General features: G+C 38.2%; 1 protein-coding gene across 2 annotated transcripts in view; it reads right to left on the bottom strand.

The window, feature by feature from the left end:
- Positions 1-27352, bottom strand: part of RTN3 (reticulon 3) — a 64309-nt gene extending 36957 nt beyond the window's left edge. Inside the window, exons 1-2 of one of the 2 annotated variants that reach the window (XM_006050833.3) lie at positions 26986-27352; positions 7686-7742 (exon numbers count right to left, since the gene is read on the bottom strand). In XM_006050833.3, the coding sequence (XP_006050895.1) occupies positions 7686-7742; positions 26986-27130 (202 nt within the window). In that variant the 5' untranslated portion in view covers positions 27131-27352. The remainder of the gene's footprint in view (positions 1-7685; positions 7743-26985) is intronic. The other variant, XM_006050836.3, reaches the window with a different exon arrangement.
- Positions 27353-27591: the final 239 nt, after the last annotated feature.

Here is a 27591-nt window from a genome sequence, read left to right as displayed (position 1 = left end):
ACAATTGTTTACCAGGTACAATTACACATTAGCTAGTCAGGCCAAGCAGCATGCTTTTTATTTTTAAATTCACATATATATATACACACAGGATGTATATATACATACACACATAAATATGTAACAAAACAATGATCAATAGTTATCCTATAAGACATGCATAAAACCGCCAGCAGTGACACAGAAGAGGCTTATCATGCTACAAACTGCAAATGAAAAAAAATTTTCATGACAAAATACTTATCAATCTACATTTTCCCTTTAATGGTAAAGCATGAAGAAGGTTATAATAAAGATTGGATAATCTGGGGAAGTGTTTATTCCTTTTCCTTTGGTATTTAGTAGAGCTATTCAGCAGAAACAATGTAATCCATATAAAACAAACATATTATGAAGTACTGATACACTCTCATCTGTAGATGGAACAATTCAGAACACACCCCTTTTATAAAACCACTGTTAAGAGCCTGACTATCTGAAAAGGAAAACAAGTGACGAGAGTTTTTTTTTTTTCCCATAGAGAAACAGCAGACCCCCCCAGCCTAAAAATCAGGCTAGAAGTACACTCCATTCTATCCACAGGGAAGGTGGGCCCCAAGTAAAGAGGGCCTTAATGTTTTAAAGGGCACTGAAAACATTGGTCTGTTCCAAAATCTCTTGTACCAACTTGTCAACTGAAAACTGAACTGTGTACACTGGTTTCCTTTATTAAGAGTGAACTCCAGAAAATCTTTTAAAACAAAATACTCCCCTAAAAGCAATACATTAATTAGGTCTTATCAGTTTTTAATATCACAGTAGCCACTGATTTACCACCCTGTTTTCCAACTCTCTAACCTAGGAAGTTTTTTACTGGAGAAAAGATCAGAGCAACTGTCCCAAGGGCAGCAACGATGTCCCAAGCACCATCGTTCTCACACACTGTTGTATCTCTGGAGCTGGAACAAAGTACGTCTTAAACAACGAGTTCCAAAAGAATGAATCAAAGATTCAGCTTGCTCAGGTGAGCCCTCAGGACAGAAATGCCTCCCTTGAGTGTGAATGAGCAATTGGGAAGATGTGAGAGAGAAAAACTTTTGCGATTACTTTTATTCAACTTATGTTTTTTAATTTGAGAAGCTGAATAGTAATTAGATGAAAGCAAAAGTATGACTTTATTCTATTCAAAATCATTTTATAAAGATGAAAAGAAATACTTAAATATCTTATAGCAAGAGACAAAATTCTACTATTACAAAAATGTGTTTCCAAATGCCAGATAAAGTTCCTATATTTTAAAACATTACTGAAATCTGATGTAACAGGATCTCTGACCTTTAGCACAGTGTAACCATAATCTGGGGGAAAAGTCTTTGTAAATTGAGAAAAAAATAGTTACAGTTTGGTGGTACAAATTGTAGCCATGACACAGAAATAAGCTATAATTCATATTTAGTTCTAATGCAGTAAACATGGCTTTGCATCTATCATTGTACAGTATGGATACACAGCAAGATTAAGGATAAATGAAGCTTACCACTGCAGGTTAAAAGGTTTAAAGACCTGAAATTTAAAGAACTATGGACTACATTAATATCAGAATATTCCACAGTCTGAGCTATGTATTATTATTGAATTTACTGGTGAATGTTTCTACTAGGAGACATTTAATGAATTAAATCTGGAATAAGGTAAAACTGGGACCCCCCCCTCCCTTCAAACGAATGGAATCTTGAACAACACTGACTCCACCTCTCACAGGGAATGCTCAGCTTATATGTTTTATAGAGATTGAGATTTCAGATGAGTTAGACTTGTCATTTTACAGACACAAGTGGACAGAATGAATTAGTAATAATTCATTGTTAATTACTGAGTGCCACTATCATGTGCCCGACACTGTTTTAGAATCTAGATTAAAAACCAGTGAACACAGAAAAAATCCTTGCTTTTGTGGAGCTTACAGTACAGAGTGGGAGACAGAAAAGAAGCAAAGTCAACAGATAAATGATAATGATGATGATGATGGATTTGATGAAATGAGAAAGAAAGCAACTGATACTGGATGCTAATGAAAGAATGCACACAGTATCAGAAACAAAAAAAACGTACGGCAGGGAGCTTCCTGGTGGTCCAGTGGTTCAGATTGATGCTTTCTCTGCCACAAGCCATGCGGTGCGGCCACACACACACAAAGAGGATGGTAGAAATGTTCTATGCTTTGTTAGGACACAAAATTCTCAGTTTTCTAAGCCTTGTTTCTTTTCTAATTTCCTTGAACTCTTACTACTCCAGAAGTTTAGAATTAGGTATACAATAATCTGAGGTAAAAACTAGATTAGGTTAGAAATTTTATTCTCAGAATACCAAGTTCTGTACTGAATGCCGTAACTTCTTGACAGACTTCATTTTACTGAAGATTCTTTAATATGACATAACTATTATATACACAAAAATAGCTTTATCATGTTCCCTAATGATAATGTTGTGGCAATGCTTGGAGCAGACAGTATTTTCTGGGGGGACAGGTTTAGGGGCTAAACAGAGTGTGGTGCTGCATTCTTTCCTCAGTAATTAGGAGAGTAATTCCTCAGCCAATAGCATCTATTAGCTATTAGCTCTGGATGTTAGCTCTCATGACAGTCAATCAAGCTTTCCCACATGTAGCAAAGTAAGTTAGCATTTTTGCTTTAATTTTAATAATTATCTTGCTTAGAATTTCAGCAAATGGAAAGAAGTTCATTTGGCTAGTTGAAATTCTAAAAAACTTGAACAGAACTGATTTGTATCAAGACATGGAAAAAAGCAGTCTGGAAGTAAAGTACATTAAATAAAACAAAGACCAGAATCTAATAGGTCTTTAGAAACTAAGCTCCATTGGCAAAGACTCTTCCAATTAGTCAGCATGACACTTAATAGTCATTACTCAGAAGTCTCCATTTACATATATTATCTTAAATAAGACTAGGAAATTAAGTTGGCGGTCATACTCTAAATTTCCAGACCACTCCCAGACCTAAAATTCCTATTAAGAGTTGCAAAATCCTTTCATTACACTTACTAATGGTGTGTGGCCTTGTCAAGTTGCTTACTACCATCTGAAAATTGGGATACTAAAGCACCTAACTTAAGAATTGCTCTAAAAAAAAAAAAAAAAAAAAAAAATTGCTCTGAGGATTAAACTGAGTTAATATATTAACTCAAAATTTTGATTGGAATAAGGCAAAAGCCCCATTTGACTAGAGAATCTTGCATGGAAATTGAAAAAGTTTCCCCTCTTCTATATCCAGAGTATTTTATCTCATAGAACAAGATGTGGTTAAGGCGCTAAGTCATGTCTGACTCGTGCAATCCCATGGACTCTAGCCCGCCAGGCTCTTCTGTCCATGGGATTCTCCAGGCAAGAATGCTGGAACGTATTGCCATTTTCTCCTCCAGGGGATCTTCCAGACCCAGGGATCAAACCAGAGTCTCCTGCATTGCAGTTGTATTCTTTACCGCTGAGCCATCAGGGAAGCCCAATCACAGGATAAAGAAACAACTTTTAACTGAATACTGTGTATGCATCAAGTGAATATTTTGAATTGAAAAAGCCTCTTCATATACTGTTTACTCTATCCGTCAAAATATCTTCTCTTATTCTCCAAACTGTCTTTTAGAAAAGGGTTTAGTATTTTTTTATTCAAGTGTTTTGTAACTTAATAATGAAAACACAATGTGATCTAGAGACAGGTAAGCCATAATGAATATTGTATATTACACTTCTTCCTTAAAAGAGTGAGTAACTTGGGATTATGCTACAGTTACCATTTGGTTCCTACCCAGCCTGGAAATTCATTACTTTTAGTTGGTAACATGGAAAAAGCACATACCAGGGAAGAAAGGGTGCCAAGCCTGTAGTAAGCCACCAAGTTACATTTTCACATACATATTATGCTTATTCATACAAGGGAGGCTTGAAATATTCAGGTATAGGCTTTCCTACACTTGAATTTTCTCACGTTCACAAAACAAGAGGGAAAGACAAATTATCGTGCAAAACAGTATCAGCAATTTTCAGCCAAGCATCAAAATAGGAAGTTAGCCAGCAGACACTTTGCAGCCAAGCTAGATCCTTAACAGAAAGTCTATTTTGTACAAAGAAAAATGTTTTGCTTTTGTTAAAAAAAAAAAAAAAAAAAAAAAAGGCTGTAACTGGCAATTTTTTCCCCTCAATGCTTGCCCCAAAGTTCAGTGTTTAACTTCCTATTCCATATACCTACTGCATTACTCAAATTATTTGCAAATATTCACTACTGCAAATGTGCTTCCAACTCTGGGTGGTGGATGGATCCTCCTTATAATCTTATTTTCACCCACTTTTCTTCCAATGTTTTCTACAGAAAATTGTAGTATTTTCCAGCTTCCACTTATTATCAAAGATTTCAAAAGAAGAAACCAAATTTGATTTTGTGTCTGATGGAGGGAGTATATCCCCCAGATGATACTAAATTATATCACTAACAGCAATAATATGGTTAAAATGGTCATTTCTGCCTCTTGTGTTCTCATGATGTTAACACGACATCCTAAAAAACCTGTAAACCTTAAAATATCACTAACACATCACCTTCACTGGAGGTAATAGTTACATACATGGACTTCAGAGTCCTAGGTGTGTCATTTACTCACTGTGTGACCTTGAACAAGGGATTTCACCATTTAAAACCCCAATGTCCTCAATTAGTAAAAGAAGCAATACCTTTCCTCCATAAAATTGGCTGTGAGGATTAAATGAGATAAAAAAGTACTAACCACAGTAAAAGCTCAAAACAAACAAAAAACAACCCACCCCAAATGACCACATAAACTACATCTATACCTCTGTTAATATCCTTATTTAACAGTACAGGAAAACGTTAAAATTTACTCCCCTATTTGAAATGCTCCAGGATTAAGTTGAAATTTAACTCTGCTTGATGAACTATAAAAAAGGAATCAATAAGCGAACGATTGCAAAGGACCTACTCAGGAATACAACTTACTTAAGAAGAACTGATTATTTTTGACATTCTCAACATAAATCTATTAGTTTTCAAAAAGCTTAACTTGTTAGCTTAAGTAGCTGTATACTTCAAAGTAGTACAACTTAATAAAGACTACATAATTTCCTTTTGAAAGATTTAACTGCCCTTTCTTCTCAGTCCAAATTAATGACAACTTTGGGAATTCCCTGGTGGTCCAGTGGTTAGAACTCAGCACTTTCACTACTATGGGCCCAGGTTCAACCCCTGGTCTGGGAATCAAGATCCCGTGAGCTTAGCAGCATGATCAAAAAACAGAAAAAGACAAGTTTTAGTACATGCCTCTCGAAGTCCAATAATGATAAATATATATTTCAATATTAAAAATGTCATTCTTAAGTATGAAAGTCATTTTTAATTACTGCTACATATTGCTTAATATGGCTTGAAAAGAAAGAGTGAAAGTGAAAGCCGCTCAGTTGTGTTCAACTCTTTGTGACCCCATGGACTGTAGCCTGCTAAGGCTCCTCTGTCCATGGAATTCTCCAGGCAAGAATACTGGAGTGGGTGGTCATTCCCTTCTCCAGGGTATCTTCCCAACCCAGGGACTGAACCCAGGTCTCCTGCATTGCAAGCGGATTCTTTACCAGCTGAGCCACCAGGGAAGCCCTAATATGGCTTGGACATATATAAGCAAGGCACAATTCTCCAAGGCTAAACAGCTCAGGGATATGAAAGCCAGAGACAGATTAGCTGGGTTAGTGCCAGTTATGGACTCAAAGGTACCTGCTGGCGACAGTCCCTCTGAAAGGCTGCCGCTGGGCGGAACTGGTCCTAGCTATTCTCTCCAGGGGGTTTAATCCAGTTAACTAAGTACTACAGCAACTTCCTTTCCCTTGCTTTTATTAAGGCAGACTAGAAGCTACCAGTCTTGGCCACCCTAGGACACACCTAATCACCTGCCAAAGAGTGCCCTCAAAAAACTGAATCAGCTGATCTCTAGACCTGCCAACAAAGTACAGCACCAACTGGGCTGCTTTTCCATTATGCCTTTTTTTTGCAGGAGAAAATACTAGTAATAGAGGCTAGATTGGAACATCTTCAGGGATATGACATTTTTAACTGCTTTTTTACAATACCCTTTTAATAGTAACATACCCTGAATCTGCACTGGTCAAAATAACTATAAAAGGAAGAATTACAAATCTATTTTTTTTAACAAACTTTCATAGTCACTGTGAAACTGAAACCTACTTGAACTTTTGTTTTAACTAGAAAAATCCCTTTTATTTACCTCTGATTTGAGTGTGTATGTAGTTTCTCCTAATATGGATTAAAGTAATTTTTAAAACTATGACATATCTTCTCAACATTCTATATATTAGGCATGTTGTGATTAGGTTGTATTGTCACACTATTTAGGCTATCAATTATTTCCTTTCTATATGAAAAAAGTGACTATGAAGAAAGTATCCTAAAAGATCTGAAATACTTTGAGAAAATATAATTATTTGTTCTATTTACACTATATTTTTAACTGACATCCTCCAGAATAGAATAAACGTAATATCTATTTGCCTAAATTATTAAATTTCTCATGAGGAAAAAAATACCCTTAAAAATATAAATCTAGTTGGGTTCTAGATGTTGAGGATCAATTTGTATGTTTATTTCCTAACATTCACAAAATATCTATATTTTAATATAAACAAGTTAATTTCAAAGGTCATGATTTGACCCAGAAGATATCCAAATTCACACAGTGAGGCACATTATAAAAGAGTTGGGGACTCTAATGCTATCAGTCTGAAATGAATGCAATAAACTGTCTATCATGTTTCCCAAGAAGCAGACTCTGAAAAAAACTTACTATGTTTATTTTATCCCATTAGGTTTTTTATTCTTACAAGGCGAAAGTCTTCCTAACAAACCAGCATGCTCACTTTCATTCCGGCTAGGACAATACATAGTGAGTTTAATTATCTTTTTTAAAATAATGATTTTCCGGTGACCTATCCCTGAGGTGGAGTACAAGAGCACAAATGAAACAGCACTTTTTAAAAATGCAAATCGAAGCAGCACAAAGCACACTCTCTTCCATGTAGCTATCAACTCTGATTCCCTTCCTCACTGATAGAGTAAGAACAAACCCCCCAAAACATCATAATTTAATCTCCAGGAAAACAAGCCTCGCTTGCCAAAAATTCAACTGGCTTGTTCAGTGTTCCTAGGCAATGTGGAACTGGCCTAGCTCTTGGGACGAATCTCAGATAAGTCCATACTAAAGTATTCTAGCTAGGATGGTGTATTAGTTCAGTGGAAGCACAGTTTTATAGAGTTTTCCCAAATCCACTACCTCTCCAAACAAATTAGATAACTGCAAATCAACAGGTTGAATGCATTCTGGAGAAAGTGTGTTTTCTGAGCTGCAGTTCTTTCTACTCCAAGTTCTTTTGGCAAGTTTTTAATTTTTAAAATACTCAAAGTCACACCTAAAACTTATGCTATGTTAAAGGGTCCACCCAGCCTCATTCTATTTTATTGAGCTTTACGAGAAAGTCATTAGGAGTTGCTAACTTGTATTTAGTTTTTATTTTAGGGAGTTTGGGGGCAACAGAAAACTCCTGCCTCATTTCCCCAGTTACAGCCTCTTTCTCTTAACATTTTTCTTTTATTAATGCACACAAAAAATGACAGACTTGCCTTGTGAGGTCGAAAATAGAGATACAGGCTGAGAGGAAGAGGAAGAAACAAAGGAATCTGAAAGAAAATATACAGCGTGAGAATTTGACAACCTCACACAGGAATCTGAACTTTTTTTTTTTTAATTTGGCAAAGCATCGTAATTTCATTGGGTTTAAGGAACAGGGGAAAACCCAAATCTATATTTCCAATTACTATTTTCACTCACCTGGCAGCAAAACCTTACTTCATTTTCAAAATGCATTTCTAAAAGTTAATCAATTCAATTTTTTCTAAGGACGAAAAGAGGAGCCCCTAGAATTTTTAAATAAGCTCAAGAAAGATAATGCTACCCTGCAACTTCATGCAGGAAAGAAAAAATATGTATCTGAGTACTAACTGGTTTTGCTTAAAACCATTTTTAACTTCATTTTGAGGAGTCAGCCATGAATATAAGCATTTAAATATATATAGTTGGCAAATATGTAAAACTGACCCTGAATACTGGAAAAAAAAAAAAGAAAAGAAAAAAATTTAAATCACAATTAATCCACTGGGAAAAACAGGACATATATAAGAAATCTTCTATCTCTAAAACTAGGACTTATATTTCTCTAAATTTGGCAACATATATCAAAATTTTAAATGCATAGACTTCCCCTACCAACCCCTGAGCATATTCTTTAAGTTGGTAAATATATCTGCATACATATACAAAGACATGTACATCAGTGAGGATATTCATAAGAGCGCTGGTTATAAACACCAGAAATAATCTAAACGACCATCGATAAAAGCCTAGTTAAATAGTTACCTCCAGATAATGGAATACTTGCCGCTACAAAAAACAATGAGGTACAGCTATGTACGTTGATATATTAAATTGAAAAGCAAAGTACTGAAGTTCATACAGTGTGCTTCCATTTGTTAACTGGCAACAAAAGGAACTTTGAGGTCTAGGGCAGGAGGGAGATTTGCTTTTCTTTACAACCTTTGGCCTTAAAAAAAATTAAAGAATATAAATTGCCTTCAGTAAAAATGGAAAAAAAAATAAAACAACATGTGAAAAACAAAACCCTGAAAAAGTACCCCTAAATATACCGATCTTTACTTAACTCCTTTCTTCCTTGTAATTATAAAAATGTTTTCACAAATATCAGAAATATACTTAAAATGAGGAGACTGCTTTAAAGGACTGGGCCATTGCTATATCTGTAAGTACTAATCTAAACACAACACAGGGAATATAGCCTATATTTTATAGGAACCACAAATGAAGTTTAACCTTTAAAAATTGTGAATCTTTGTATTGAACATCTGTAATTTACATAATATTGAACATGAACTATACTTCAATTAAAAAAAGAAAACTATTTGGTTGACAGAAACGGAGCACGTTAACACCAAGGCAGAACTTAGTGGACAAGAGGCAGTAATTTGGTAACTCAAGACCAGAATTTTAAAATTCACTATTTTTTAATTATCTTAAAATGAAGCATCACATTTACTCCTACCATTGAAAAACAGTACTCTTTTCTTTCTTAAAACAAGCATTTCTATTTAATGTTTCCAAATGGGTTAATATTTATCTTCAACATTAAATCTCTGCCAACTGAATAAACCTGAAAATCCAAATGCTAAGTAAGCCTGATGCTAAAAAGATCCCATGAACCTACCTTTTCATTTCCACCTGACACCCTCCTAATGGAAAATTTCAACACACAAATTTTTATGCAACAGCATCTACTCTGATACAGGGCACAGATAGCCAGAAGTAGTTTGCAACAATATTGCAAGAGCTCTTCTAACTTACAAAATCATATTGTATTCATATGCCATATTGATGCAGGCAACTGCACCCAAAAAAGGTGAACTTAATTCACAAATACTAATAATTAAATCAAATATTATCTACAAGTAACTAAGTTTAGGCATTGTAACAGTGCAGAGATGATGGTTGTGCCCACAAGCAACTGAAAAAGAAAAACCAGTAAAACTGCATTATGGGAAGAATGCATACAGCAGGGGCAGAAAGGATGATGGTCATCAGGTGAACAAGACAAGGGAAGGCAGTCTGGAGAGAAGGAACATCTGGCCCGATTCCAAATAGCTTTAAATATCATACAATGAAATTTGAATTATATCATATGACGTGTAATGAGGAATCACTGAAGGTATGGGATTGATAATATCTCGTGTGTTTTAAAGAACTCTGGCAGCAGGGTAAAGTGAAAATGAAAGTTGCTCAGTTGTGTCAGAGTCTTTGCAATCCCACAGACCATACAGTCCATGGAATTCTCCAGGCCAGAATACTGGAGTGGGTAGCCTATCCCTTCTCCAGGGGATCTTCCCCACTCAGGAACTGAACCGGGGTCTCCTACATTGCAGGCAGATTCTTTACCAACTGAGCTATCAGGGGTAAAGTATGGACTTAACTGAAAAGCTCCCACATAATCTTGGCAAGACATGAGGGCTTAAACTAAGGCAGTGAGGATGGGAATGAGGGGATGGATATGACAGGAAAGAATGGACAGGATTTTGAATCACTGAATGTTGGAGACTGGAGAAGCAAAAGTCAAAGGACTGAAGAACTACATGAAATGTGGCTGGCTAGGGTATGAGGAGGAATTCTTTGTATTAATTTCCACTAAGAAATAAGCTGTCTAAGGCATATCTTCAATACCTGGTCTAGTGGTTTTCCCTACTTTCTTCAATTTAAGTCTGAATTTGGCAATAAGGAGTTCATGATCTGAGCCACAGTCAGCTCCCGGTCTTGTTTTGGCTGACTGTATAGAGCTTCTCCATCTTTGGCTGCAAAGAATATACTCAATCTGATTTTGGTGTTGACCATCTGGTGATGTCCATGTGTAGAGTCTTCTCTTGTATTGTTGGAAGATGGTGTTTGCTATGACCAGTGCATTTTCTTGGCAAAACTCTATTAGCCTTTGCCCTGCTTCATTCCGTATTCCAAGGCCAAATTTGCCTGTTACTCCAGCTGTTTCTTGACTTCCTACTTTTGTATTCCAGTCCCCTATAATGAAAAGGACATCCTTTTTGGGTGTTAGTTCTAAAAGCTCTTGTAGGTCTTCACAGAACCGTTCAACTTCAGCTTCTTCAGCGTTACTGATTGGGGCACAGACCTGGATTACTGTGATACTAATGGTTTGCCATGGAAACTAATTCTGTAGTTTTTGAGATTGCATCCAAGTACTGCATTTTGGACTCTTTTGTTGACCATGATGGCCACTCCATTTCTTTAACGGATTCCTGCCCACAGTAGTAGATATATTATCACCCTGCTTATTTAACTTCTATGCAGAGTACATCATGAGAAACGCTGGGCTGGAAGAAGCACAAGCTGGAATTAAGATTGCTGGGAGAAATACCAATAACCTCAGATATGCAGATGACACCACCCTTATGGCAGAAAGTGAAGAGGAACTCAAAAGCCTCTGGATGAAAGTAAAGAGGAGAGTGAAAAAGTTGGCTTAAAGCTCAACATTCAGAAAACGAAGATCATGGCATCTGGTCCCATCACTTCATGGGAAATAGATGGGGAAACAGTGGAAACAGTGTCAGACTTTATTTTTCGGGGCTCCAAAATCACTACAGATGGTGATTGCAGCCATGAAATTAAAAGACGCTTACTCCTTGGAAGGAAAGTTATGACCAACCTGGACAACATATTCAAAAGTAGAGACATTACTTTGCCAACAAAGTTCCATCTAGTCAAGGCTATGGTTTTTCCAGTGGTCATGTATGGATGTGAGAGTTGGACTGTGAAGAAAGCTGAGCGCCGAAGAATTGATGCTTTTGAACTGTGGTGTTGGAGAAGACCCTTGAGAGTCCCTTGGACTGCAAGGAGATCCAACCAGTCCATCCTAAAGGAAATCAGTCCTGAATATTCATTAGAAGAACAGATGCTGAAGCTGAAACTCCAGTACTTTGGCCACATGGTGTGAAGAGCTGACTTATTTGAAAAGACCCTGATGCTGGGAGGGACTGGGGGCAGGAGGAGAAGGGGACGACAGAGGATGAGATGGCTGGATGGCATCACCGACTCGATGGACGTGGGTTTGGATGAACTCCAGAACTGGTGATGGACAGGGAGGCCTGGCGTGCTGCAATTCATGGGGTCACAAAGAGTCGGACATGACTGAGCGACTGAACTGAACTGAAGGCATATCTACAACAAAGTTTTATCCTTGAAAAGCTATGACAAACCTAGACAGCATATTAAAAAGCAGAGACATTACTTTGCCAACAAAGATCTGTATAGTCAAAATTACGGTTTTTCCAGTAGTCATGTATGGATGTGAGAGCTGGACCATAAAGAATGTTGAGACTAAAGAACTGATGCTTTTGAACTGTGGTGTTGGAGAAGACTCTTGAGAGTCCCTTGGACTGCAAGGAGATCAAACCAGTCAATTCTAAAGGAAATCCATCCTGAATATTCATGAAGGACTGATGCTGAAGCCGAAGCTCCAATACTTTGGCCACCTGATGTGAAGAGCTGACTCATTAGAAAAGACCTGATGCTGGGAAGACTGAAGGCAGGAGGCGAAGGGGATGACAAAAGATGAGAAGGTTGGATGGTATCATCAATTCAGTGGACGTGAGTTTGAGCAAGCTCTGGGAGATGGTGAAGGATGGGAAGCCTGGTGTGCTGCAGTCCATGGGGTTGCAAAGAGTCAGACATGACTGAGCAACTGAATACCAACAACAAAGGCATATTTTATATAGTCAAAGCTATGGTTTTTCTAGTAGTCATGTACCGATGTAAGAGTTGGTCCATAAAGAAGGCTAAGTGCCGAAGAATTGATGCTTCTGAATTGTGGTGCTGGAGACGACTCTTTAGAGTCCCTTGAACTGCAAGGAGATCAAACCAGTCAATCCTATAGGAAATAGAACCTGAATATGCATTGGAAAGACTGATGCTGAAACTCCAATATTCTGGCCACTAGATGCACAGAACTGACTCATTGGAAAAGACCTTGATGCTCTGAAGATTGAAGACAAGATTGAAAGATTGAAGACAAAAGGAAAAGGGGGCAGCAGAGGATGAGATGGTTAGATAGCATCACAATTCAAAGGACATGACTTTGAGCAAACTCTGGGAGGTAGTGGAGGACAGGAGCCTGGCAAGCTACATAGTCCATGGGGTTGCAGTCACACATGACTTAGCAACTGAACAACAATAAGGAATATCTAAGTGGAAACTGTTTACCAATATGAACAGGCTCAGGAGACAGGTAAGGGTTATAGGTAAATATCTAGGAGCTAACACCTGGGTGAGAACTGACACCACCAGAGTGAATGAATTTGTCCAGGGAGAATCAAAGAGGTGTTAACAATGGAATCTTGAGATACATGACCAATATTTACAGAGACTCAAAAAAGAATCACTAGTGAAGGAGACAGAAAAGAGTCAATGTGGGGGAAAATGTTTTGTCACCTGAAGAAAGCTTTAGAGAATGATTAACAGAGTTAAAAGCCAAGGAGTGGTGAAGACTTTGAAACAGGTCACTGAACTTAAGTAATCAGGTAATTCAGCACTGATGACTCTATGGTTAGAGGGAGGAGGGGGCCAGCCACTGAAAACTGAGGAGTGAGCGAAGTTTAAAAAGCACTAAAACCAAGTGTGCAGAGTATGGATGATAAAGAGAAGGACTAAAAACTGGGCACCAGTGAGAGAGAGGTAGAGTTGAAAGAGAGATTTTTTTAGGAATAGAAATGACAAGTGTATTTATATAGAGAAAGGCGCAAGTAGAAGGGAAAAGACTGAACATGAAAAAGAAGCAATATTTGTAGGAAAAAAGTCCAGGAAGTTGCTAGAAGGGATAAAAGACCACAAGTGAACCTGATGAAACCTAATTCCAATATATAATCAGATTTATAAGTAAAAGAATAAATCTGTGCCTATATGTAGTTATAAGACTGTTCATCACAAACATTAAGGAAATTTAATAAAAGTTACTAGGGACTGCTTAAATAGGTTTTAGTATATCCATACAATGGGATATTATTCATTAAAAATTGTACTGTTGATGAGAATTTATTCATACTAAATGATGCTGATAATACAATGAATAAAAAAGAACATTACAAAAGTAATTTAAATAATGTGACCCCATTTTGGTAAAAAATACAAATTCATTTAAGAAGAAAAATTGATAATGATATTTACTCTCTGAGTAGAGGGATTATGAGTTTTTTTTTTCTTGCTTCTTTGAGTTTTTGAATATGAGGAACATGTATTATTTCTAGAGATTGTTACAAAATGAAAGGCTATGCTACCCATTGGTTTTTAATTTTCCTTATATTTTTGTGTACTAAATTTTCTATTATGAACATACATTTTTCTTATAATTCCTGACACATACCTGTGCTTCCCACCTACATGAAACAGATTAGTTAGTTACCTTAGAGGGAGAAAAAGGACACCTAAAACAGGATCTCTCACAGGTCTCTCAATGAAACCGTTTAGTGAACAATCCTACTAGTCTTTACACCAATGGATTTTCAATCTTCATAATAATTTAAGCTGCAACAAACTGTCAAAACTACAACAAACAAACAAAAACTTCTCTTTGAAAACAGAGCTTCATTCCACTTAGAGAGTCCCAAGTGTCTATGATAGACACTGAATTAAGTATTTATATACATATTAAATCAAATCCTTACAAAAACTGAAGCTTATAAATGTCAGAATCAAGACTTAAACCTGAATGTTTTTTGAAAGCCAATGCTTCTTCTGTCTACCGGCCAGATCACTTGTCTCTTTTGCTGGTCTGTAACGCATGTGCTACTTATCTGAAAATTTACTAATCAAGTTTATGTATACATATTTTTGTGGTGGTTATACTTATGACATTCAGTTTATTAATTTAATTACATATGAACTCAGAATCAAATTATACAAAGTAATACACAACATTTAGAAATACTGCTTTGTTTCCATTAACATTTTATGAATTAATTTAACTTTTCCCGTATATTTTCTGCATACATGTGCATCTTTATCATGATAGGGTACTTTTTGAATAAATGATTTTGAGTAAATAATTTTAAGTAATGAGAAAAGTTGAGCAATAGACTTTTCCAGAGCCCTGATCCTCTCATCTATATATGTATTTTCAAGCCCTAGGATTATTATTTATTGAATCTTATTTCTCATGGGTTAGTTATATAAACTAAGGATTTAGTGTCACTGGTTCAAAATTTTTATAGATTATACTTCATTTAAAGTTACTTTAGGGACTTTCCTGGCAGTCCAGTGGTTAAGACTCTGTGCTTCCACTGAAGGGGGTTAAGATCCACTGGTTAGGGAACTGGGCTCCCACACACCATGAGATGTGGCCAAAATAAAGTAACAATAATGATAAGATTATTTTAAAAATTGCTTATGTTCCTTGTGCTGTATGATATATCCTTGTAGCTTATTTATTTTATTCACAGTAGTTTGTGCCTCTTCATCTACTCCTGTATTTTGCCCCACCCCTTTCCCTTTCCTGACTGGTAACCACTAGCTTGTTTTGAGTCTGTTTTGTTATATTCATTTTTGTTAGATTCCACATACAAGTGATAACATACAGTATTTGTCTTTGTCTATTTCTTCTTTTGTTCTCTTCCCTTGTGATTTGATGACTCTCTTTAGTGTTATGCTTGGATTCCTTTTTCTCTCTTTCCTTTTTTTGGGCTGCACCTCATGGCTTGCAGGATCTTAGTTCTCCAACTAGAGTCTGAACCCAGGCCCTCAGCAGTGAAAGCCGAGTCCCAACTGTTGGACTGCCAGGGAATTCTCTTTCTCTTTTGGGTGTGTATCTATTACAGATTTTTGGTTTGTGGTTACCACGAGGTTTCTATATATGTGATTATTCTAGGTTGCTGATCTCTCAATTTCAAACAAATCTTAACAACCCTGAATTTATACTCCCCTCCCCTCTCAAGTTTATGTTTTAAAACTCCATTGAACGAAGACGATAAGATCCTGTCCCCTGTCCCCATACCTCTTAACCTTTTCCTCCAGCAGCACACTGAGTAGGTAAAGCAGTGGAAAAATGGGGAGGAAAAATAGGAAAAAGGCACACTAGTGGAGGTTTCCAAATTCTTATCAAGCTTGTGTTAGATGGATTGCTGGGGGGGAGAGAAAGACAGAAAAAGCTTTGGATTGGATGTGAGAGTCCACTTTTGATTTAGATTGGGGGAAAATACACTAATAAACCTGATTGTTTGAATTTTCTAAACTGCAGTAAAAAAGTTTCCATGAATTACTTATTTTGGTGGTATCCATTCCTTCAACACCAGCAGAATATAGACTACACTGTTAGAGAAATAAGTTATTCTGGGAACAACTTTGTAGAATGCCTTCTATAACACCAAAGCTTTTTCCTTTATGATAGTTCCTACAGATTATTAAAACTTCTTCTAATACATAAAGAAAAATGAAGTGTTTGAAATTTATCTAAAATTAGTATAATGAAAATGAGAAATTAATCAGTTCTTTCAAACATCTTTTCTTATTCTAATTTTAAAACAAATTAATTTTTGACTTCTCTGGTCGTGAAGTGGTAAGAATCCACCTGCCAATGCAGGGGACACAGGTTCAGTACCTGGTTCGGGAAGATTGCACAGACCGCGGAACAACTGCCCCTGTGCCACAACTACCGAGACGGCGCCTGTGCTCACCAACAAGAGGAGCCACAGCATGAGAAGCCGATACACCACAGCGAAGAGCAGCCCTCGCCTGCCTCAACCAGAGAAAGCCCTCGTGCAGAAATGAAGACCCGGCACAGCCAAAAATACATAAGTTTTATCATTTAGCTACCCTTTTTGCTTTATAGCTGAGACCCCCCCCCACACACACAAAAGCATTCCTTCCACTCTTTCTCATGACCACAGTTCTTTTCATTTTTTCATTGAAGGATAATTGCTTTACAGAATTTTGTTGTTTTCTGTCAAACATCAGTATCAATCAGCCATAGTTGTACATATGTCCCCTCCCTCTTGAACCCCCCTTCCATCTCCATCCCCATCCCACCCCTCCAGGTTGACAAGGGGTTCTGAGACATATAGCAAATTCCCATTGACTATCTATTTTACATATGGTAATGTAAATTTCCATGTTACTCTCTCCATACATTGTAGTTTTGATTTGCATTTCTCTAATAATGAGTGGTGTTGAGTATCTTTTCATGTGTTTGTTAGCCGTCTGTACATCTTTGGAGAAATGTCTGTTTAGGTCTTTTCTCCACTTTTTGATTGGGTTGTTTCTTTTTCTGGTATTGAGTTGTATGAACTGCTTGTGTATTTTGGGAATTAGTCCTTTGTCAGTTGTTTCATTTGCTATTATTTTCTCCCATTCTAATGTTTGTCTTTTCACCTTGTTTACAGTTTCCTTTGCTATGTAAAAGCTTTTAAGTTTAATTAGGTCCCACCTGTTTATTTTTGTTTTTATTTCCATTACTCTAGGAGGTGGGTCCTGGAGGATCTTGCTTTGATTTATGTCCTTGAGTGTTCTGCCTATGTTTTCCTCTAAGAGTTTTATAGTTTCTGATCTTATATTTAGGTTTTTAATCCATTTTGAGCTTACCTTTGTGTATAGTGTTAGAAACTGTTGATGTAGCTGTTCAGTTTTCCCAGTACCACTAATTGAAGAGGCTATCTTTGCCCCATTGAATATTCTTGCCTCCTTTGTCAAAAATAAGGTACCTACAGGTGCATGGGTCTATGTTTGGGCTTTCTATCTTATTCTATTGGTCTATATTTGTTTTTGTGCCAGTACCATACTGTCTTGATGTCTGTAGCTTTGTAGCATAATCTGAAGTCAGGAAGGTTGATTCCTCCAGTTCCATTCTTCTTTCTCAAGACTTTTTTGGCTATTTGGGGTCTTTTGTGTTTCCATATGAACTGTGAAATTTTTTGTTCTAGTTTTGGGGAAAATGCCTTTGGTGATTTGATAGGGATAACAGTGAATCTGTAGATTGCATCTGGCCGTACAGTCATTTTCACAATATTGATTCCTCCTAGCCAGGAACATGGAATATCTCTCCATCTGTTTATGTCATCTTTGATTTTTTTCATCAGTGTCTTTTCTTTAGGGTTTTCTATGTACAGTATCATGTCATCTGCAAATAGTGAGAGCTTTATTTCTTCTTTTCCAACCTGGATTCCTTTTATTTCTTTTTCTTCTCTGATTGCTGTAGCTATGACTTCCAAAACTATGTTGAATAACAGTGGTGAGTGGACACCCTCGTCTTGTTCCTGATCTTAGGGGGAATCCTTTCAGCTTTCACCACTGAGAAGAACGTTTGCTGTGGGCTTACCATATATGGCCTTTACTATGTTGAGTAAGGTTCCTCCTGTGCCCATTTTTTGGAAGAGTTTTAATCATAAATGTGTGCTAAATTTTGTCAAAGGCTTTTTCTGCATCTATTGAGAGTATCATATGGTTTTTATCTTTCAATTTGTTAATATGGTGTATCACACTGACTGATTTGCATATATTGAAGAATCCCTGCATCCCTGGAATAAACCCAACTTGATCATGGTGTATGAGCTTTTTAATGTGTTGTTGAATTCTGTCTGCTAGAATTTTGTTGAGGATTTTGCATTTATATTCATCAGTGATATTGGCCTGTGGTTTTATTTTTGTGTGTCATCTTTGTATGTTTTTTTCATGACCACAGTTCTTGATGGCAACCCAGGATCTCAGTAAAAACTGCTAAACTGAGCCAGTTACTGTCCTCTCCCCCCTCAGAGGTCTAGGAAGCAGACTGATTTTCTCCCCAAACTTTATGCCATTTTTTCCTTTTTCAAAACTTTTTTGTGCTCACTAGACCTCCACTGCATTACTCGTACCTACTTGCCTCTCCCAAAACAATTTCTATTTCATGATTAAAGCTTTCTCTTATTAAAAAATTATTTTAGAAAATTTTATATTTACAGAAAAGATTGTTGCTTTTATTCAGCACTGTTTCTGCTGCTGTTAACATGTTATATTAGTATGGTGGTATTGATAAACGTCACAATTAATGAACTAATATTGATACATTGATACACTGATACATTGTAACTAAAGTCCATACTTCCCTGAGATTTCAATAACTTTTCCCTAATGTCCCCTCCCTGTTTCAAGATCCCATCTAGGAAACCACATCACATTTTGTCGTCATGTCTCTTTAGCCGCCTTTGGACTATGGCAACTTCTCAGGCTTTCTTTACTTCGATGATCTTGACAATTTTGAGAAGGACTGTTCAAGTATATTTCACAGAATGTCCCACAATTTGGGCTTGTCTGATGTTCTACTCATTGTTAGACTGGAGTTATGCATTTTAGGGAGGATTACCACTGAGGGGTAACCCTTCACTGAGGTGAAGGGCTGCCTTGTCATACCATATCAAGGTACATACTATTAATATGACTTATCAGCAATGATATTAACCTTGATCCCCCGGCTGAGGTAGAGTTTGCCAAGTTTCTCCATGGTAGTACTTTTCCCCACCCTTCTATACTGTACCCTTTGGAAGCAAGTTACTAAGCATTTCCCCCACTTAAGGCATGGGGGAGAATCTACATAAACTGGCAGGCTAATTTTTAATAATTTTAATTTACTAGAGCTAACATAACTACTGTAAAAATAGACCAATTAACAATGTTTTGGCCCTCTGGAATCAATAAACCAAATAAGATCTAATATCCATTCAACTTATTTGCTATTGGAAACAAATTCCAATCCGACTGGAAGCACCTTATGGCTAAGGATCATCTTACATCTTTTTTTTTTTTTTTTCATCTTACATCTTTCATAAGGCACAGAATATGATGGTCAGCATACAGTAGAAGACACAGGATATGGAGGCTTGAACATTATAGAGCCTTAGCCAGAGTTTAAATTGTTATTTCAGAAACAAACTTTGAGTCTGGACATTAGCCCTACTAATGTAGTAGTTATGCATTTCTAGGAGAAGTCAAGATGCTCACTGTTACAACACTACAGAGCTGGAAAGCTTTCTTTGTACATATGTAAAGTAAATGCATATGCAATCTAAGAGGAAAAATAAGCAGAACTCTTCTTGCAAAAGAAACAAAATTAGAAAGTCTGACAAACAAAATGAAGCATAAAAATAGTAAATTGGTTAAAAATGTTTTAATAACCCAACTTCTAAGTAGTGCTATATTTACTGTTAGGAATATTTTACTCTTCTGCAAATGTTTAAAACATATTAAATCAAAATCTCAGATTCTGTTAGAAGATGGAAATCAGACTTATTTTAACACATTTTACAATTCTGCCACATCATACTAGGTTACTATTGAGTACTTAATAGAAGTGAATCTCTAAAACACCAAAATGTGGCATTCAAGTGGTTATAATTTTCTGGATTTAAAGCCATTAGTGGAAAATTAACTAGAATCCAGAAGTAGTAAAAGAACACAATCTTAAACATACAGTGTATTTGGATATAGTATTATGCATTTATATGAAAAGTCTCGCCTCAGCACCAAAATGAATATATCAATTTCCATATGCAGAAGGTTTTGCAGAGTTTACAATCTGATTTTCAAAAACAATATTTTCTTAACCTGAGGTTTATGAGTGGATTTTATAGTAGTTCATGAATCTGTGAAAGTTGATGCAATACTTCATTTATATGCATTATTTTCCTGGGAGTAGAGGTTCTCCATCTACTCATCCATTCCATGAAGTCTTTGCTCTCATTAAAAAAATACAAAGGCCTGCTTTGTGCCAGGTTCTGACAGGCATCAGAGATAGAGCAGTAAATAAAACAGCAAAAATCTCCACTCTGATGAAACTTCTATTTTGTGGCAGACAAACAATATACAAAATAAATAAGTCAAATACTGTAAGACAGATTATGACAAGTGAAAAGAAAAATAAAGCAGGAAAAGCCTATAGGGTGTTTTTCTCTTATGCAATTTTGATAAGGCAAAGATCTAAGGGAGGTGAGAAAGTGAAGAGCTGTAGGAATGTATGAGGGAAGAGCATTCTAGGCACAGTGAGCAGCAAACAAGACACTGAGAGAGGTATTCCTGGTGTGCAAAATAACAAGATCAGTGTGGCTAAAGCTAGGTGAGCAAGGGGCAGGCTGGGGCCAGATATTTTCTAAGGACTTCAGCATTTAATCTGAGTGTGATCAGAAGTGACTAGAGCATATGCCAATGAGTGAAATGATCTGACTTACATTTTTTAGACTCACACCAGCTGCTGTGTGGAGAACAGACTGAAGAAAGCCAAGAGAGAAAGTCTGGAGATAAGTTAGGAGGCAATTGCAGTAATTCAGGAGAGCTATGACAATAGCCTGGACCAGGATAGCAGCGATGGAGCTTGGGAAAACTGGTAGTCAGTCACTGTGGAATCAATAAGATTTGCTGATTGCTGCGTAAAGGAAAGAGAGGAATCAATGGCATTTAAAATGAGGGAGAGAGACTTCTCTGGCAGTCCAGGCCTTAAGACTCTATGCTTCCAACGCATGGGTTCAATCCCTGGTCAGGGAGCCAAGATCCCACACTCCTCACAGTGAGGTTAAAAAATAAATAAATAAAATGAGAAAGACAAGTAACCACTGGATTTAATAACACGGAAAATAACTGGTGTATTTGATGAGAGAAGTTTCTGTAGAAAAGTGGAGCAAAAAGCCACCTGGCTTAGAAACCATGGGACCAGAAGTGAAGGTTTCTAAGTTAACTGAACTTGGTTAACCAATAACTGAATTTAAGAGTGTGACAGAACTATTTTTATCACATGTTGTTTCAAATTTGAAGGATAGGCAGTGTATGTATTTGAAAGAACTGAGTTGGATCCTTAATCCCTGTTTCATCCTACCTTTAACTTCGCAGCCACAATGTTTGATGTATGCTTAAATATTTGTTGAATTAAGTTAATGCATTGGCACAAATTAAACCATAAAGCAATACACAAGTGTAAGACATAAATCAAGTATTTCTGCCTTTTATGTAAAATGAAGACAATGCCCACTGTTGAAATGCTTTCAGGTGGCTCCATATTAGTTTTGCTAAAAATGTTTTTCAGAATACCTTTCAATATATCCTCAAGGGCAAAGTGCCAGTGAGGAAGTCAGAGAGCTCCTGCCTCCAACACCACGCCCCCACCCCCAGGTTATGATGATATGCTTATGAGGAAAACTGAACCAACAGACTGGAAAAAACAGGTAAGAATATTTCTTTGAAATTTAAAGAGACCATCACAAGAGGAAGCTAACTGATAACAATTACCCTATCACAAAATGTAAAACAGAAACACAAATCCTATGAAGTATTTAAAGGGATTTCTGCAGGAGTTCCCCAGTGGGCCACTGGTTAAGATTCAGTGCTTTCACTGCCATGGCATGGGTTCAGCCCCTGGGCTGAGGAACTAAGATTCCCGCAAGTGGTGGAGTACAACCAAAAAAAGAAAAGTAATAAATAAGGGGATTTTCTCTGAAATTTCTGTATTACACAGTAACATGTCCTACTCTAGTAACAGATGTTACTAGTCACAGATATGTAGTAAAACACTGCAATGATGCAATCATAAGCAATACTGATTACAGCTAAATTTACTTAATATACATGCGAGCATGCTAAGTTGCTTCAGTTGTTTGACTCTTTGCAACCCCACAGACCGTAGCCTGCCAGGCTCCTCTGTCCATGGGATTCTCCAGGCAAGAATACTGGAGTAGGTTGCTGTTCTCTTCTCCAGCGGATCTTCCCAATCCAGGGATAGAACCAGCACCTCTTAAGTGCCCTGCACTGGCAGGCAGGTTCTTTTCCACTAGTGCCACCTGGGGACTTCCCTGTGGCTTAGACAGTAAAGAATCCATTGTGTGCAATGTGGGAGACCTAGGTTCAATCTCTGGGTTGGGAAGATCCCCTGGAGGAGGGCATGGCAACCCACTCCAGCATTCTTGCTGAGGATCCCATGGATGGAGGAGCCTGGCAGGCTACGGTCCATAGGGTTGCAAAGAGTCCGAACTGAACTGACGCTATTGAGTGACTAAGCATACACAGCACAGTGCCACAAAAACACCTATAACATACCCAACGATCCAAAATAATTCTAGAAGAGCTGTTATAAATAAATGGGATAAAACTTCAGTCGGTCTCCTGTGCAACTCCTGAATGACTTAAATCATATGAACATAATATCAACTTGGTAATTTTCATCTAAAAAGTTATATTACAAAATTTATATTTCATAAGTCTGTACAATTAAGGAGGCAGCTATAAATTCATCATTAACAATAAAGTTGGACACAGACTGTAAGGTATGTACATACAACAAATACACATAGTTAATCATTTATTTGGAGCTTTTGTAATTCTGCTCAGAATTACAAAAATGGTAGTTGTAGGTTTATGGCTAGTCTAAAGCGAAGTGCCCTTCTACAGAACAATGTCTTGGCTCACACAAAACTGGAAACCTTAATGTTCCTTCTGCCCTTCAATGACACGTCACCAATTCCTTCACTACCAAGCTTCATTTACAGATGCTTATAAACTGCACAGGATTAAACAGGTGACTACTGTATCAGTAAGGATACATAATTTCCTCATCACAGAAAACAGTGGGACATGAATGAGGGACTGGACAACACCACCACCACAGAATACAATAAAAGCGATAATATTAGTTTCATTTTGTTTACAGACCATCTCTAAAATAATAAAAATAAAAGCACCGATGCTCTTACCAACTACTACATAAACAACTCCTTAGAGATTTCAATTTAAGGAAGGTGTAAGTGTTAAATATATGTGGACTGGTTTGTTTGATCAGAGTGGTTAAATTATTTGTGAATCTGACTCTAAAAGAAAACAGCATTAAAAGATATCTTCTATTCCCGGGGAATAAAAACCATTCAAATCAACAAGCATTTGTGAACCATACTACATGACCGTTCTTGCCCTTTCCTGTCCTCTTGCTTCCACTCACAGGAGTTTTATAACGTATCGTAACTATACTTATGGTCAGCATGCTGCAGAAAATATCTTAGCATACTGATGCCAAGCGACCTATGAAACATCTTGGCTGCACCCCCAACTTCTTTAACAGGTCAGTTGGGTGAAAAGAGTGGCAGCTCTTATAAATATGAGGGGTCAAAAGCTGAAAAAACCAATTCACTTTTATAAAGAAGAACAAAGTATAAGAGCAACCTTTACTGTGAGGAAGATTCATGATTTCTCACTTCTTATTCAATTGTTCTTTGTATCTATATATTTTAAATCTTTGTTATTCAATAAAAGTTAGGATTTAAGGGCAGCAAATTTGTCTACGTCACATTCCTGAGACTTAGGATGTGCACAAGGTCATATGGTCAATAAGCATAGACAGGACTGAAATATAGGTATCTCTGGGACTCAAGTCTGTGTGTTTATCACCATATTACACACTCACTGCTAATCTGACATGTGTACAATACAGACTTCAGTGCTGAACAGGTAGGTAGTCAAGAGTTTTTTTTTTGCTTAAGACTGAAAATACAAATTACATAATCGTGATTGACTGATATGTTAGAACAAAGTGTAAAAATGAAGCCATAAAAAGTACAGGGAACAACTCAGTTTCACGAGTGAGGAAAGAAGTAATTAAAGCAAAAACTTGTGTGTGTGTGTGTGTGTGTGTGTGTATTTTTAGTTGTCCAAGCTGTTTTTTTGCTTTGAGCTAACTTCCATGAACAGATACAAGAAATGTAGCTTTATTTTGGCACCATGATTTTCAGAGCAATAATAAAGAACAGTCTCTATCAAGTTAAAGAATTTCAGCGGATTCATTTTGATATTTGGCAAAACTAATACAATTATGTAAAGTTTAAAAATTAAAAAAAAAAAAAAGAATTTCAAAGGCTATAGACAGTAAACTATTAAACCACTTTTAAAGTTCAGGCAATAGACAGGTATCTATACTTGATATCTAATAAGGCAACCCTCATCCTAAAAAGAATACTAATTATTTATGTATCTTTCACCTCAACCTCAAATTTCTACCTGTGAAATCTTTGTTGTTTTTCAAAGGCAGAAATCTGGGAAGGCAATCCTGGCTCCTGACCTTCTCTATACGTCACTGCCAGCTGCGCTAACACTGAATGCGCTGGATGGGGGAGCGCTATCACTGATCACTTTTAATTAGAAACTAAATCTTAAAATTTGTTACTGAACAGGTAGGTCAAGACACAATTGTTTCCTGCAGGCATCAAGTGACCACCTACTCTTTTTTTTTAAAACTTCTTATTTTTTGTAAGTTTCTAAAACCAAGAGAAGCTTGGTGAACGAAAATGAAGCTAAAGGTTGACATTAACCCTTACAGATTTTAAAACAATCAAGGTAAATTTTTAAAGAAGCCATTTTATGAGTCAAATTTTGTAATAACAAACTTCATCTTATTTTCATGGTGCAAAAGCCTAAGACATTTCCTCTGAGAGATGGAGAAAACATGTAGCAAGGAGGAAGAGCTTTGGCAATGAAATTCTGACTATGCACTACAGTGTCTTAAGCTAAACTTTTCAAGTAGTGACCTGACAAATGAGGATCTTGCATTGAACTCACTAAAACTGTATTAATGATTTTTATACAATATTAATACATATTTGCAGTGGATCAGAGTTCAAGATGGCAAAAGTATCTATTTTTCAAGTGTATCAAAAATTTTAAATCAAGAAAATCAAAAGGTATGCACAAAAGGGCCAACAACGTAAGAATAACCAATGACAAGTGATTAAAGCCAAAACACCAAGTTGCTAAGTATATAAGGAAGCTGCTGTTCATCTGGACCTTTGCCCAGAACACAAAAATTTGGAGGAGAAATGGTAGTGGTTTAAAGGGGACAGGGGTTCCAAATTTGCTGCCTCATTCCTTTATCTGGACAGCTCATCTTGGCCTTGCAGAAGCTTCCTCTGATAACTGTTTCTACTGAAATGTCCATAACCACACTGGAAAATCCGAACGGGTACCAAAGCATTTATGTGGAAATCCACTGTTTGAAAAACACCTGGAGAATATATTGAAAGCTATGATAAATTTTGTTCTTTAGAGAATCAACGCAAGATTCTCGCAAAGCAGACAATGAAGCATTTTAAAACGTCTCAAAATTCTTTAAGGTAGCTAAATAAAGAGCAAAATTATCTGTACTCCCCCGAGCTTATGGTCCTTCGACAAAAAGCTTTTCTTCTTCTTCAAAGACTGAGTTCCTTTAAGAACCACCACCACCTGCTCATGGTGCTTTTTTTTTTCCCCCTCAAGAAGGCATCTGCACTGCAGATCTCCGCTCGAGGGGAGCTTGCCAGCCGGCTCCCGCCAGCAGGCAGACGCGTATACAATGGAAACTAAAAGCGGCCTGCAGCTTCCCTCCGAGTCTTTCATAGAGATGCGAGGAGAAGGGGGTTCCACCAGCCCCTGCTTTGTCTGAATTTTCTCCCCCTCCCCCCTTTCTGCGGGAAACACCCCCTTTTGTTATACTTCGATCAATAATAGCCGACAAAAAGCATGGAATTAAAACATGTCGACTGCTTGGCATGACTCTATCTATTCTCTTCTAGAATATAAGCTGCTAACCTCGTGTCCCCACCCCCACGCCGCGCCAGTGAAGAGCAGGCTGTGTTGCAGATGCAGCCACGGATCCATCTTGGACCGTCAGCAGCTCCCTCCCAAATCTTGCCTGAGCTATTCTCATCACGCCTCCTTCTACCTCCGAGCCTCAAAAAAATCGGGCATTCCGAGTCTGGCCACACAAAAATTATTAAAGGCGGATGAAAACAGTACAGAAAACGGCTTCAGTGTTTCCATTAAACTTCCTCATTCTCCCCACGGGCAACCGAAAAAAACAAAACAAAACCATATTTTCTGGAAGACAACCATGAACGGCTGGTTCTGTCAACACCTGTCTGCAAACCTGCAATGCAACCCAACCCTTTCACCGCCATCCCCTTAAAATCCTAACAGGGCATTTCTCCTACCACCAACCTGCCCCGATCCTCTCAGTCTCTCTAATCCTCCACTAAATCACCCGGGTTCAGAGGACGGATTAGCCAGTCCCCCCCCCACCCCCGCCCCGCTACACTGGTGTCTTGCGCCCACCTGCCCAGTCTCGGCGTTAACGCCCCCGGGAATATCTCCCCTCCCCCAGTCTTCCCCACACCCCGTTATTTCCTCACCGCCTGCAAGACCTGTCACCCCCCTCCCCCTTAGCCCATTTTCCAGACGCTCCTTCCCGGGGGCTGAAGCCTCCAGGACGCGAGGATGATGTGCCGTCCCTGACCCCCTAGGGACCCCCTCCCGAGGTCGGGGTCCCCCGGCGCGCCTCACCCGCACAGGAGGAGCCGCAGCTCTTCGTCCCCAGGGCGGGGCAGGCTCCCGGGCTCCCGCTGCCACCACCGGGCGCAGATGACTCGGCCCCGGAGGACGACGAAGAGACGGACGGGGACTGAGTGGCTGCCGACGGCTCCGCCATAGCTGCACGAGCAAAGGCGGGAGAGGGGTGAAGAGAGATGTGGGACGGGAGACAGGGAGGGGAGAGAAAATAATCCGGCAGCTGGCTCTCCAAAGTCGCCTCGCCTCTCCTACTCCGAGGACAGACTCCGACGGACTGACTGACTCAGTCCAGCGCCGCGAGAGGGCGGGAGAGCGACCGCGCAGGCGCACAAGGGCCCTCGGGCGGGGGTGGAGACGGTCGCCTTGCGCCCACTAACGCAGGGCGCAGGCGCAAGATCTTCCCTCGGCTCTCCTCCAGGGAAGGAGGGCCAAAACCTGCTTCGCGCAGCGCCAAGGCCCTTGGAGAGGTGGGCGGCGCCCCTCGGGGACCTGGCGCAGGGGGCGTGGTCAAACACCAAGCTCCTCCCATCACTGCGGCCGAAGTTGAGGTGGGCCCTGCGCCTTAGTCTTTCTCCACGGATTTTTCTGTGATTGTTTTAG

Source organism: Bubalus bubalis, chromosome 5 (assembly GCF_019923935.1).
Source record: "Bubalus bubalis isolate 160015118507 breed Murrah chromosome 5, NDDB_SH_1, whole genome shotgun sequence".
Classification (NCBI taxonomy): Eukaryota; Metazoa; Chordata; class Mammalia; order Artiodactyla; family Bovidae; genus Bubalus; species Bubalus bubalis.
Note: the sequence above shows the minus strand (reverse complement) of the source record. Positions and strands in the feature narration are given on the sequence as shown.